The 14409-nt window shown below is 38.6% G+C and overlaps 3 protein-coding genes across 3 annotated transcripts; 2 read left to right on the forward strand and 1 right to left on the reverse strand.

Annotated features, from left to right (window-relative positions):
* The first annotated feature begins 707 nt into the window (after window positions 1–707).
* On the forward strand, window positions 708–5592 carry LOC122416315 (uncharacterized). The gene is made up of 14 exons (XM_043429124.1): window positions 708–977; window positions 1149–1344; window positions 1639–1804; window positions 2001–2176; window positions 2396–2709; window positions 2827–3167; window positions 3274–3385; window positions 3464–3587; window positions 3669–3808; window positions 3873–4073; window positions 4154–4303; window positions 4388–4548; window positions 4694–4904; window positions 5047–5592. The coding sequence occupies exons 1-14, from the start codon at window positions 938–940 to the stop codon at window positions 5181–5183; spliced, it is 2469 nt and encodes an 822-aa protein (XP_043285059.1). The 5' UTR covers window positions 708–937; the 3' UTR covers window positions 5184–5592.
* A 1-nt stretch (window position 5593) lies between these two features.
* On the reverse strand, window positions 5594–11324 carry LOC122416316 (ATP-dependent RNA helicase DHX30-like). Its single transcript, XM_043429125.1, has 12 exons — window positions 10840–11324; window positions 10314–10602; window positions 10047–10182; window positions 9424–9846; window positions 8956–9344; window positions 8084–8868; window positions 7643–7984; window positions 7299–7543; window positions 7010–7226; window positions 6703–6892; window positions 6525–6610; window positions 5594–6377 (listed from the first exon to the last, which is right to left on the reverse strand). Exons 1-12 carry the CDS (start codon window positions 10887–10889, stop codon window positions 6128–6130), a joined length of 3402 nt encoding a protein of 1133 aa, XP_043285060.1. The 5' UTR covers window positions 10890–11324; the 3' UTR covers window positions 5594–6127.
* A 675-nt stretch (window positions 11325–11999) lies between these two features.
* Window positions 12000–14340, forward strand: LOC122416322 (dolichyl-diphosphooligosaccharide--protein glycosyltransferase subunit 1). Its single transcript, XM_043429140.1, has one exon. It carries the CDS (start codon window positions 12180–12182, stop codon window positions 13986–13988), a length of 1809 nt encoding a protein of 602 aa, XP_043285075.1. The 5' UTR covers window positions 12000–12179; the 3' UTR covers window positions 13989–14340.
* The last annotated feature ends 69 nt before the right edge of the window (window positions 14341–14409 follow it).

Raw genomic sequence — 14409 nt, forward strand, 5'->3', positions numbered from 1 at the left:
TCACCCACACCTGCTTCTGCAATCGCGAGTTTTCTTGGCCGGAACACGAGGCAGCAACACGAGTATCCTGTGTAAATATACATTTATGAATAATGTCGTACAGCTCATTCATTCAACACGTATCAATTTACAAACGGTCTACGCGCGAAGCGTGAAATTTCTCGATGAGTCATAAAAAAAATTGTCAAAGATTCGTTACGATAACGTGTCCCATTCCGGCTAAGATAAGATAACGAAAATCATGTCAAATGAGATTCTCATGGTATCCCTTTAGCTGGACATAAAACAAAGGTAAAAAGAAAGTTTTTTTTACAGCCTCGGACAATTATTTATAATAATAATCAAACGCTCTGATTCATTTCACCAATGACTCTTTCGATAAGTCATCAGCTTCATGTAAATAAATGAATTTCTCGAACAACACAACAGCGACAACAGTGCACATTCGATGACAAAAATTTTCCATCTCATCTTCGAATTTTCATACGAAATATTGGGAAAGTTTCTAGCCGGTATAGCAGAACAAAATGATTGAAAGAAAGATGATATTTTCCGAGTCTATAGTATAACATAATTGATTTTGTACGTAATTCTCGAAAAAATTGAACAACAGTAGTGGGGATCGAGATTACTCATATACGGATGGATACACATGTGTACATTCGTGTATAGCACACGTTCATGGGATAAGGTATCTTATCGTTGATAGTGATAGTAGAGAATCGTTTTTTCTTTTTTCGAGCAGGTCGAAAGGTGTGGTTTCGGTACGACACAAATAAAAAGTACTTGGTGGAGAGGAGACGGTGTAAAACGTCGCGGTTAGTCGAGAATTTCGAAGGATGTGAATCGACAGAAAAGTGGAAAGAATAGTGACTAAAACCGATCGTCGTATGGTGAAAGTTTCATAAATACACTGACAAAACATCAATCGTTAAGAATGAATATTTCTATTTTTTTGGTAATCTTCGGTCTGTGGGGTAAGAAGGAAACTGAATTCAAAATAATCTATCGTCCGTGAAAAAAAAAAAATCAAATAATTAAAAATCATTTTGATCGAGCGTTTTGATCAACGATAAACCGAAGATGAATGTTTCATTTTACAAAAATTGAATATAATTAAAGTTTCTACACGAGCTTCCTATTTCCAGCCGCTAGAGCTCAAGAAAACTCGTTGGCCAACGTGCCAAAATCACTCCTCGAATGTTATAACAACACATACTTGCTTAATCGGAACAACAAATTGCCACAAAATGTGCCAGCGCTCCTCGCGATTCTGCGGAAAATTGAAGACACTCCTGGGCTTAATATGGATTTGAGAGCTTTGTCAGTTGCACTGTTACACAGGTAAGAAAAAAAGTATGATAATGAGCACGATAATACAAGAAATCGTGTAATATTGAAAGTACTGTAAATTCAAAAGATCGTCAGAAATTGTGAGAATTAGAAAATTATTTTTGTGTAAAGCAGCACGGTTGCTCGTTTAATTTGATAGCAAAAAGAATTTTCCACTCGATTGAATAAGGAAAATAAATTCAGTTGTCATTATTCGTTTGCTAAGAAAAACCTCATTTCCATTGAATATACGAATGAGGAAAAAAACCGAGTTTGAAATAAGTGTTCGAATGTACACGTTTTCAGATTTCGACAGGACGGGATAATAGAAAATCCATGGGTACCTCAGCAAGAAGGGGTTACGCCTTACGCTCCAAATGGATATCAGTTTTATCGGCAAGCCGAAACGTTAAAACTGATACCAGGAAATGCTATGAGTTTCCCAAACGAGAGTATCACTAGCGTCGAGCGTGTAAGTCTTTATCACGATTTATTCGATGATCGGTTATAAAAGTTGGCCAATCTGTGAATTAACAGTAACGAATTAAGACTTGATAATTCAATCAGAAATTTATAAAAAATTAAAAAAAAAAAAACAGTTACGAAAAATCTTGAGAATTCATTCCTCTCGACACGCAGAAATGGATGAAAAATATTTGTTTTACTAGTGCTCCTTGCATTCGATGCTCTCGTCGAGCATCGATATCATGGAACGCGGGGACGAACCCGTTACGTGTCGCACTGAGAGTTTACCCTACAGACGTTTGAGAAACGTGAGAAGAAGATCACCGTCGCAATCAAGAGGGTTGGACGAGGATGTTGAAACGCTCACTGCCGAGGAAATGTAATTTGAAAAAATCATTCCATTCATTTAATTTCTTACTCTTTGTCTTTCATTTTTAAAACGTAATTTTTTTAAAAATGAATTTTTTTTTCTCCGCGCCCATACTTCCTTTCGATGTGTCACGATTTCGCATAAAATAGTCTCCGAGGATGACTCTCCGCCTGAACTGCGAGGGTCTTCGTTCGCATTGAAAGGTTTTTGTTCGTCTTTTGTTGACAGAGAAACTATGAGCAACAAAGACGAAACGAAGGACTCGGGCGTCGACCCGAATTCGTGGTATCCGCCGTTGCCACCGAATCATCCGAACAGTGCGAGGCTTTCGACGCTTCCGCCCAAAAGCAAATGTCCCGTTGAAAACGGCGTGCTGAAAAGCAACTGGGGGGCCATCGCCGGTGGCTCCGTTCTCGCTGGTATCGCCGCTGGTCTCGAGCCTCAAAACGTTACACTGGCCATGCTCCTCCGGGAAGAATGGCAATCGCATAATTTAGTCTCGAACACCATCCTCGAGAACAAATGGATCGCCACCGTCGCTGGTATTTCGAATGAATTTTATTTTTTGTGTTTTCCTGAAAAATCAATGTTTTTGGTGAAAAATGGGATTTTGGTTGGCAAAAACTATAAAATGAGTGTGTGAAAACACAAAAATTTAGGTGACCTCGCGGAAGTGGCGCTTCGGCAAGGTCCTTTGGCCGATGGGAAACTGACTTTGGGAGTCGACGGTCATTGGAACTCGACGTATCTGCCACGTTGGTACTTTTTGAATTCGAACGAAGATTTGTTCTACACGGCGGCTGAGATTCGAGGCGACCTTGACGGATTGATCTTGGCCTACGAGATTTCCAAGTGGTACTCGCTGGTACCGAGTTTGAGGTTGTCCCAGATAATCGACATGTACTACAGCGACCGAGGAGTATTCGGCAGTTCGATAAAGGCCTGCAATAGAAGAAACACGTTTTTATCAATTGTGCCGAATGCCACTATCACCTCACAAGTAAATAATCCAAAAATCATTTTCAAAAATCTTTCACACTTTAAGATTCAACGTTATGACAAAACAAATTTTTGGTTGAGTTTATTTCAAAATTCGAAAATTGAAGGCTTTCAGATCGGCGCTAGTACTGAGTTCTGGAGTAGCTAAAGTGACCATCGATCCGGCAACGATCGAGAAATTTGCGGTTCAAGCCTCCGAAAAATTATTTTCATTTTTACGCAAGTATTTCCATTTTCAGATATTTCCATAGTCCCACAAAACTTGAAAATATAAACAACGAATATTTTTTCACGCAGCTGGGATGAAAGACGTCAATTGTGAAGGTAACGACACCGTAAAACAATTCAACCGAGTATCAACGAATCTTACGATTTTCCTCGACCCCAATTGGCCTTTCACCACGATCCAACCCCTTCTTGCGTGAGTAAAAGAAAACAAAAATGCATGAAAAATCGAATCGAACGATTAGAGAGGAGCAAAAAGAAACTCCGTTATTTGCAGAGCTCTGTTGGAGGGTCTCGAGGTAAGCAAGTACGACAGTGAATTCACAATCATGAGTGCAGCTAATGGATCAGTGATGATTAACAATACCGACAGCATATTGGATTTCTATGAATTCAATGAGACTCGGTACTCAGCCTGTGAGTATAGAGCGCTTCCGTAGGCAGCGCAGGCTCCAACTCTTTTTTTCAATACCTTTTTCAGATAGGGGAAAATTCGATTTGTCGAAAACATTCGACGTGATTAAATCGATGCAGGCATCGCAGCTCGATGACGAACAAAGACGTAGTATCGGCGGTGGGAGCTCTGAGGTGATATTAATCGTGCCCTACACGTCAACCGTCACCGATGAAAATAAAGAATACTGCAAGGAACAATTGAAGATCATGTACGAGGATATTCCCGGTAAGTTTTGAGCTCTCGATGCGCTACGAGTATTTTGTTCTTTTTGAAAATACGATCTATTGACAACGGTCCATTGACAGACGCGACGCTGATGTTCCTTACTTCCGGAAGTAGGGACAGTTGGTCCGACCTCGTCAGGGATCCGAACGACATCGTTTATGTCGGCACCGTCTCGACTGCGCAAGACGTTTCAGCACCGATAAATTCTCTTCTGACCAGCATCAAACGAGGTAGTAGAAAATCCATGCACTTTTTTAGGAATGCGATCAGCCAATCGGGGATTCAATTTTACTGAAGTGTTTTCGAATATCCAGTTCCTCAGAGGCTCGTCAATTCACAATGCGGCTCGACTTATTCGCCGTCGGGATCTTCGGGCTCATTCGACGATTACTTGGATCCGTCAGGAATCAAATTCTACCGACTTCATCCTAATTATTTCTATAGGAACGACCCCGAAGTCTACGCCACCGTAAAAGTGAGTACCTGAAAGCCAGAAAAAAGCTCCTTGAATCTTGGCTAATTCCACACATTTCGAAATTTCAAACGAGTACGAAACGACTCAACTCTCAAGCATGCAGATTCAATTATTTGAAATAAGTTGACATTTTCGCTGTACTCAGGTCACAGGATCAAGCTCGACAAGTTTGATAGTTTGCACATCACGTGATCCTCTCGCAATGGACGTACAATCTTCTGACTGTAAAACCGTCAACAGCGACACTCAAAGCGTAACGTTCGGTTGCGGTGACGCGGGTTTCATTCACAAATGTAACTCGGTGTATTTGTCCATTATGGCTAACCCTTCGAACATCTCTGCTTTTCAGTGCCTGGGTGAGTAAACTTTTTCAAATGATTCATCGATCCAGTTTTCGCTCTTGACTCTGAACGCTTTCGAGTAAAAGAAATTTCAAATATTACTGAATAAAAAAACAAATCTTTATCAACCATTACCAATCGTTGAATTATTTTTTAGATCAACGTTACTGCCGGTATCCGGACGTGCAGAAGTTCACGATCTCGTACGATAATCTTTTGTGCGCCAACGCTGCCAACTCCATCATAATTTCACCCATCATTTTTGTACTTTTCATTATTTCCTCTTATTTGTAGAATTTGAAACTCTCGTACTCTTTGTATCTAGATTCTTATTTTTCGCCCTCATGCATGTGTTTATTATAAAATCATCAGCCGTAAAGATGACAAATTTGTCAATACATACGCCGGAACGCGTTGTCAGTAATTTGTCTATATGAAACGAGGAACAGAAAGTCATCAAGCATCGAAGAATACATCTCACGAAAATATCATGTGGAATCATTTTTTGTAAAGACGTTCTTAAATTAACCTATGCAATAGTAATAAGAATAATATTTTTAATGATGAAAATATATAATCCTAATGTTTGTAATTTCACAAAAACGTGCATTATGTTCAATATCTGAATCCTCAAATCCTACCAAGATAAGACTTAAACGATCTGTGTAAAAAAAAAAAAAATAAGAAGAATGAGAACAGCAAACTTTTACTTTGTATGAATTTATTTGAAAAACTGTACAATATTTAATGATTTTCTACAAGGTTGGCTCAATCCACATACAGAAATCGTATTATTCATAGATGATACCGAATAATTTTGAGCGAACTCGAAACACACGTCATTTCAAATATGATATCAAATTGAAATGAAGTATGTTTGGAGGAGAAAGATGAATTTGGAATCCAGTGGAAAATTCATTCCGACAATTATTCGGGTGTTTCCTGTTTTTCCGGACTTTCCATTTCCATTGAATTTTTACCAGTAGCGAAGCTCGGAAATTCACCGGAATGTGTGTCCAAGATTCCGTAAAATATCCGTAAAAAGATAATAAAAATTCGCCAGAAATAAAAATAATAATTGAACTTTGAAGTGGAAAATAATCCGGAGGAATTCATTCAATATTCCGTTCAAAATATCGTCAGAAACTTCATAGGAATTTTTTGAGAAAATTTAATTGGAATTACCTTAGGATCGCAGGGAAAATAATAGTAAAAACGAACGCAAAAAATAATCGCTTCTAATCGGATTCTTCATCGTCTCGTAGGGAATACTTTGAAGTCGATTGACTGGTCGATTTATCAGGACTATCGATTGGCTCAGCTGCATCGCTGAGAATTTGGACAAGCACTTGAAGCATGTATTCTTTGAAATTCTCGACGCTGTGGAGATTTGTGCCGGGTCCATTTTCCACAAGACCTTGTCTCTCAATGAGATAGCGAACAATGCTCCACATCGCATCACGAAATTGAAGAAGAGTAGCGGCGACTCTGAAAAGTTTAATTATTCAATCAAATGTTCACTGAATGCTCGTAGGAACGAAATTTTGTTTTCTTTCTGCAGCTTGAAGCAAACAACACAATTAGAACGTCAATCGATCTTCAACTTCGATTAATGGTGGCCGCCTATCAACTTACTCTCGAGAACAGGTGAGTCTGAAATTTTTACGTCCAGTAATTGTCAAATCTAGCATCGAATTTTCGGAATCTCGTTCTCCCGAACGCTAGAAAGAAAAAACATGTCAATTATATGATGATTATCACATAATTAATTGATAACGACGTCCCTTCCATTTAGAACGAATCAACTATATACCAGATGTCCCTGAACGTGAGCTTGATTGAAGAGTAAAACCGTGATGGGCGAAACGATGCTAGTTTCACGAATTAACGTCGTTCTTCGTTCCTCGCTGTGCTGTCGTCGAACGTAAGTAAGAAATGGGCTTGGCCATGTTTCTCTTTTGAAGTTCACACTTTCTGGAGTCAAAGTTGCTCGGTTTCCGTCCCTTGAAATTACCAAAAATTATTCACATCATTTTCATTATTCTCTTTATAGAATAAATACGAATGTATGTTTTCCAAGGTTTCATCCTATTCTCGGGTATCTTCTAACATTTACTCACTCCATAGTAAAGCTGGACGTTCCTTTTTTAATCTTTTGTTTCCTGATATCAAAATCTCGATGATGAAGGAACTGATCGAGACCAGCAAGAAGAACTGCGCGAACGAGTTCATCCAGATCCGCAAACTCATTGACAGTTTCTCCAGTATCATCGTATACCTCGAGGGAATTCAACATGCGACACTGTACAAGGCCATCTGCGTGAAGGTCACGTACTTCTGCGAAAATCGAAATTTTTCATCAGTTACGAGTATAACGAAAGATTGATTTTAAAAATTTAAAAAACGTACTCGATAACGTAAACATTCTATCAGGGAATAAATTGGTCCTTTTACAGAAGTGAGTAGCTGCTTCTCTACCACGCTGACTGTGCGACTCCCATTGGGAATATATCCAACGTAAGCTCAGATGATCACTCGCCGGATGATACTTTTGTTTCGTCCGTCTGATTGCTACTTTATCGTGAAGTGTACCAGCAAATATCTCACTATCAGCCGACATTGCAGAGACTATTGTCACCATAGGTGAAACGCAACTGAAAGTAAATTTAAATGAATGTAGAAATAACAAGCGTACATTGAAAAAAGTGCTCGAACCTTTGAAGTACAAAGATACACGAGAAATACCGACTTACTTGAAAATGGAGGAATATACAAGGGCTTTGCTCAATTTCGGATGAAGTGTAAAGAGGGCAATTCGTTTTCCGAGCGCTGTTAAATTTTCTTTATCGTCTAGCGCCCCTAATTCTCTGAGATCTTTAATTGCTTGTCTCACCGCTGACAAAGTCGGGGGTTGTGGCATGCTGCCCAAAAAGGTTTCAGCCTTTTCGTTACTGTAGGTTTTGCAATCGAGGACCGTTTTTTCGAGGGACGAACGAAGGACTTCCGGTAATGGATCTACGGGTAACGTGTCGAAATGCGAACGCGTGATCAAATGATAGCTTTCTCCAGGTTGGACACGACCTGCACGCCCTTTCCTACGGAATTCATCGAATTTCATCAAAGATTAAAAAATAGAGACAAATCTAAAAATTAGTGAGTTAGAAATACACCGTGATTAGAGTAGAATAATTTACCTTTGTTGAATATTAGCTTGCGACGCGTATTGAGTTTCGACGCTAGAAATGCCTTTCTTTTCGTGATATTTCATAGCTTTTTGCGTAGCGGAGTCGACGACATAGACAACATCTGTGACGGTGATGCCCGTTTCAGCAATGTCAGTTGCCAAAACAATTTTCCTCCAGCCTTCGGGAGGGTGTCCAAAGATTTTTTGTTGATCTTGATACGACATTCGTGAGTGGACGGGAATGATAATGCGCTGGCTATTTCTAGTGCTGTGTTCTTCAAGATATTTTTTAACTTTGACGATTTCGCCCCAACCAGGAAGAAAGACAAGGATAGCGCCAGGTGGTTTCTTTTTGGTGATCCAACAAACGAGTTGACCGATCATTTGGGCGTCGACGAGTGGTCTATCGGGAAATTCTTGTTCTCCTATCCACTGATGACTACTACGAATTCCTAAATTTTCAACATCCTCGAGAAAATTCATTTTAACGGGAAAAGTTCTTCCAGGTACTTCCACGACGTTGCAATCAAAAAATTGTTGAAAAAGATCGGCGTTTATCGTTGCCGACATTACGACGACTTTGAGTTTCGGGTTGTTCTGCAAAGCCCGTTTCAAAAGCACCAACAACATATCCGTGTTTATTGTACGCTCGTGAGCCTCGTCCAATATAACGTGAGAAACTCCCTCGAGGTTGGGATTCTGTTGCATTTTACGAAGCAAAATTCCCGTTGTGCAAAACAGAATTCCACCAGGCGTCGACGGCAATATTTGTTTCAAGCGCACTTGATAACCGACCTTAAAATTTGATAAGTATTAAAAAAATAAAACAGAGAAGGCGATGAAAAATCGGACAGAATAATGTTCAAAAGAAAAATAACTTACTACGTCGCCCACACGTTCTGCTCTCTCCGAAGCGATTCTTTCGGCCAATGAAATAGCCGAAATTCGTCGAGGTTGAGCAACGATCATATTACAATCGGTCGCTTTACTTTGAGACTCGAAAAACTCCATAATATATTGAGGAACCTGAGTCGTTTTTCCACAGCCTGTGTCACCTTTTATCAGTAATACTCGACTATTCTGGATCTCCTCTATGATTTGATTGCGATATTCAGAAATTGGTAATTCATGGCTCTGACGTTGAGGTCGATCAAGCAATCGATTTCTAAGTGTATCATTACGATGTAACATATTTGCTGGTTGCCAAGATTCTGGGAATGACCGACCCACTGGATCTCGTATATCCTCAGCGATAGATATATCTTTGATATCTAAAATTTCGAACATAACGTGTATATTAACATCTAAAAATATCTAAGTGTTGAAAAGATTCAATTTCCCGTCTCTTACCTGCAATATTATGTGAGTTACTGTTATCAATCAGGTGCTTAATGTCACTGTCGTAACGAGCCAGTACTTTTTGCATGTTTTTCAGCATTTCTGGTTCAATTTCAAGAGCAGTAGCTTTTCGTAGCATTTCGTGGACGACTTTGCTCTCATAAACGATCGGATGTCCATTCTTCATTTTTCCATTGTTGTGAAGCCATTGGAGACATTTCAAGGCGGCCAATTTTCCAGCACCATTTTTCGATTTAGCAACTGCGCTTATTGTCATTTTTTGTGGCCATTTCAACTGATAATGACAAGTCCACATACCCCGTTTTGTTGCTTCAAACTCCACATCGAGTGGTTTATCAGTTTTCAATTGACCTCCCACGGACATAAAAATACTGTTACATTTGTCTTTTGGGTTCGGATACAGCCCTTCAATTTCTGGAATATGAAAAAAAAAATAAGAAAAATCTATGTATCTCCAAAGTGACATAAAAATAGGAAAATGCTTAGGTAATTCTTGGTTCAGGCATAATCCTAATTCGGCTCACGAAGCGACTAAAATAATTAGCTGTTAGATTAATAAGTTAAAATAAGTGAGCAATGTTGAATTTTGAATGCTTTTTTTCTGTTTGATTTACCTGAAATTTTAATTTCATGCTCTTTTCGTAAATGATGTCGATGTCCTCCAAAACTGTGTTCATCAGGTTCATCCTCAAAAATTTTTTCAGCCTTGAATTCAGTTTTCTTTTTGAACGCTTGTGGACCAAAATCATCCTGTAATAGCACATACATTTATATAATTTTTTAAATATTATATTTAGCAATTTTTTATTTTTTTTTTACAATCTGTAAAATATTTATTGCAAATTATTCAAAATTTATAAAAATAAAATATATCAATTTACCTCAGATATTTGAGGAGTTGTTACTGGTTCTTTAACATTGGTTGTACAAGTTGAGCATTGTGCTTTGAGATAAGCATTGATATTTCTTACGCACAACGTTTTTGAATGGAAAAAGTCAACAGACTTGAGAATAACACGACATGTCAAAACTGTAGTATGAATGTTATGAACTTGACCAATCTGTTTTATTGGCAAATCCCATAATCGAGGTCCTAGGAATTTGTTCCTTGAAATATTCGATATTTGTCTGCGGATATTCATTGCTTTGCTGGCGATGACTAAACTATTGCTAGAAATACCATGATTATCATTATTAAAACATAATTAGCAATGTGAAAAATTATCAATGATTGATCTTTATCATAACTGATGATAATAATAGGATTGTGTCCAATACTATACACTGATAATAATCGAAAAAATTAAAAACAGTTTTCTGAAAATATAAAAACTTAAAACTAAAATAAAATATATTCTCACGTGCTCGTTACATAAATTATGAATTAAAAGATCGCACGCGACTTACCCTGTATTGAAATGGCCCGTTCGGCTAATAATTGCACTGCAGCTAAGCATTTTTAATCGACGTTGTTTATAAACTACTGTAAAGCTATTGACATTTCTTTCATCGACGATATCAGTGGTTACGATAATTAGCAGAAAATAAATTTAATAAAAATTGTTATCGATTCAAGGGTTTGAACCTCGTGTGAAATTTTTCAAGTTTGTCCTTTAAGTTTGCAACGGAAGTAATTGATTGGTCGATAAACAGCCGTTTCAAGTAATAATTAATTGTCAACTTGTTTAAAAGACAGAATTGGGAGCCCGAATAGATTACTTATTGTTATGAAACAATAGATTCGATCTATATTTGCCTTTAAAGGGTATTTAAACAATTTAAAGTTCCTCCGATACCGGCCTTGCACAAAGGTGATACATAACCTCCCAATCGTTCAGAGTTTTCATCATGCTCGAAAAAATTATTCAAGAACTATTCTGTTCGTTTGCGCATGCCCACCACATGCGTTGTTGGTATTCCAAATTCCCAAAAACATTTCAACACCGTAAAATTATTACGTAACTATTTTTCAACCAATGATTTTCATCGTTAGGCGATCTCAATTTTCCAAACCAATGTTTTTACTGACAGGTCTAACAGTATTTTTGTCCAATTTTTTTATATTTAAACAAACCGAAAGAATTATCCCAAATCTATTCCAAAACATTTACCGACCGAGCACTATAATTTTATATCAATGCGTACATATAATTATTATAATAATCATTATTATTTTAATAATCATTATTATTTGATACAATGTTAACCTAGAAAACCTATCTTACCAGCGAAAGTGAGGTAGTGACGTAGTACGATAGAAAATGCATTTGTAGTCATTTGTTTTTGTGTAGAAATGTTTTCTGGTAGAGATGATTATAAATGTGCCACAAAACATAGAAATTCAAACTCAGTCGCGCGGCTACATTCACCACAAAAATTATAAATTTTATAATCGCTGCCTTCAATTTGTCAGTCGGTAAATTCGAACATTAACCAATAAAAATCTATGAAATTCAAAAAAAGTCAAATTACAATTGCAAGGACGAATCAGAAGTGTCAGAAGGTTCCGCGAAGCAAGCAATGCGGTACAGTACCGTCTAAAAATGAAATCGGCCACGTCCCACAATAACTGTGCGCCACGTCCATGTTTTCCCAACAAAAAGCCGGTCGACACGAGCCGCGCTGAGAATATTAATAGGAAATCTCAAAAATACTCAAAAAAATCAGGGAAAATCCAGCTTGGAAAAATAATTGATAAATCCGCGAAAAAAGCGGTTTAGACGAAACGTACCAAAAAGGTCTCAAAAATGTGGGGTTTTGTGAGATGTTCGTGTTTGTTGATGGCGTTTTTGCTTCAAATTCACGTGAGTTATGGTACCCTCGTGTCAGAAGACATATCTTTGAAAAATGTCGATCGTACGATCGACCTCCAGTCCCAATTGGCGAAAATAACGACTAAAATGGTGATCGAAAATAGTGGGAAAACGCCTATAAGAAGCGTTCTCTTTGCCGTGGAAGAAAGCAAGAAGGACGTGTTGAGCTGGATATCTGCACATACGAGGGATGCTTCGCGAGGTGAATTAAAGGTGAAGCTCCGTAAAGTCGACAAGCCCGGAGTATTCTATGAAGTTGAATTGCGGGATGCTTTGCAACCAGGACGCACAACTGCTGTCGAAGTAGAGACTGTAATGACGCATGACCTCGAGCCATACCCCCATCAAATTACACAAAAGGACAAACAGTTGGTTCGCTACAGAGGCAATCTTTATCTGTATTCCCCGTATACTGTCAACAAACAAACGACTGTTGTTAATTTACCATCGAGAAGCATAGAAAGTTATACTCGAGTCAAGCCAGTCAGCCAAAATGATGCGACGTTGATGTATGGCCCGTACGACAAGAAACTACCGCTAACAGAACAAGAGTTGACAGTTCACTTTGAGAACAACAACAAATTCTTGACGGTGAAAAGGTTGGAGCGAGTTATCGAGGTTTCTCACTGGGGAAATATTGCCGTTGAAGAAACTCTCAATGTCGTTCATACAGGAGCTCTTCTGAAAGGCTCATTCTCCAGATATGAGTACTCCAGGTCTTCTAAGGTTGGCCAACCCAGCGTACACAGTTTTGACACTGTCCTACCAGCAGCTGCTTCCGATATTTACTATCGTGATGAAATTGGTAATATTTCCACATCGCACACAAGGGTAAAGAAGGATTCTGTTGAGGTTAACCTCAGACCCAGGTTTCCCTTATTTGGTGGCTGGAAAACTCACTATATCCTTGGATACAATGTTCCCAGCTACGAATATCTGTATCATAACAATGACGAGTTTGTTCTGGAAATGAGGCTTCTGGATCACGTGTTCGACGACATGGTTGTTGATGAGCTAATTCTCAGAGTTATTCTGCCTGAAAGTGCACGTGATGTAGAGCTTGTTCTGCCCTATCCGGCAACTCGGCTCCCCGACTCCTATCACTACGCTTATCTCGATGTTGCTGGTCGTCCTGTAATCTCAATAACAAAGAAAAATCTTGTCGAAAATCACATAAGCAATTTCCAACTTAAATATCATTTCTCAAGGATTCTCATGCTTCAAGAACCACTACTTATCGCCATCGCTCTTTACTTGCTCTTCCTCACGGTCATCGTTTACGTGCGCATGGATTTCTCTATCGACAAGGATGAAGCTTCCGAAAGCAAATTGAGAATCGCTGGAGTTTGCGAAAAAATCCTTGCTGCCCAAGATCGCCGAGTCACCTCTTACAACGAGCTCGATGATCAACTTGCTTATCTCAAAGCCAATAAAGACGCCAATGCTTTCCTCACTGCTGTCAAGAGCATCAACGCCGAATACAAAAACGCTACTAATTCCGTGAACGAATTCGCTACTAAATTGAAATCCGATTCGCCCGATGTTTACGACAAAGTTCAGGAGCTTCAAAAGTACGATAGAAATCTTAAGGAACTTTACAATCAACAGCAAAATCTCTACGTCGAAAAGCTCGTGCCTGGCAAAATCGGTAGACCGGAATTCGTATACGCCGAAGCCGCCATCGCCAAGAAGAAGGAAGAATGTGTTGAAAAAATCAATTCTATCGTTAAATCGCTACAATAATTTGAACAAGTTCCATGACTGCAGGAAGTTGGCCATATTGGAGAAGCACGCAATTTCCTGGAACGACAACGTTCCTTTCACTGATGAACCACTCGTTTTTCATAACTGGACTATTTCCTCATTCCATTCGGTCCTCTGAGAATGGGCCACTTTTCGAACATCAGTGCATTTGTTTTTGAGACTTTAATATTCTAAACCCAGATCAAGGGAGCACAGAAAACAAGAACTGCAAATCTATGAAAACTAACAGGACAACTGGCAAAGTCTGCAGATTTTACGTACGATTAGAACTTAAGACCACGATTGTAACACTGTCTTGAGCTGTGTTAATAAAACAATTTGTAAGAAGTTACTCCACTGCGAAAATAAGTTTTTAAAAATTATTTTATAACTCATCTTTAAACAATTCAAATTGTTTAGT

This window comes from Venturia canescens, chromosome 9, assembly GCF_019457755.1.
Source record: "Venturia canescens isolate UGA chromosome 9, ASM1945775v1, whole genome shotgun sequence".
Lineage (NCBI taxonomy): Eukaryota > Metazoa > Arthropoda > Insecta > Hymenoptera > Ichneumonidae > Venturia > Venturia canescens.

Coding starts and splice junctions, on each gene's coding strand:
- LOC122416322 (XM_043429140.1), top strand. CDS start 12,180: ATGTGGGGTTTTGTGAGATGTTCGTGTTTGTTGATGGCGTTTTTGCTT.
- LOC122416316 (XM_043429125.1), bottom strand. CDS start 10,889: ATGCTTAGCTGCAGTGCAATTATTAGCCGAACGGGCCATTTCAATACA. Junction 10,603..10,839: donor ACGGGCCATTTCAATACAGG/GTAAGTCGCGTG, acceptor TGGTATTTCTAG/CAATAGTTTAGTCATCGCCA. Junction 9,847..10,046: donor GCATGAAATTAAAATTTCAG/GTAAATCAAACA, acceptor TTCATATTCCAG/AAATTGAAGGGCTGTATCCG.
- LOC122416315 (XM_043429124.1), top strand. CDS start 938: ATGAATATTTCTATTTTTTTGGTAATCTTCGGTCTGTGGG. Junction 2,710..2,826: donor ATGGATCGCCACCGTCGCTG/GTATTTCGAATG, acceptor ACAAAAATTTAG/GTGACCTCGCGGAAGTGGCG. Junction 4,549..4,693: donor AAGTCTACGCCACCGTAAAA/GTGAGTACCTGA, acceptor CGCTGTACTCAG/GTCACAGGATCAAGCTCGAC.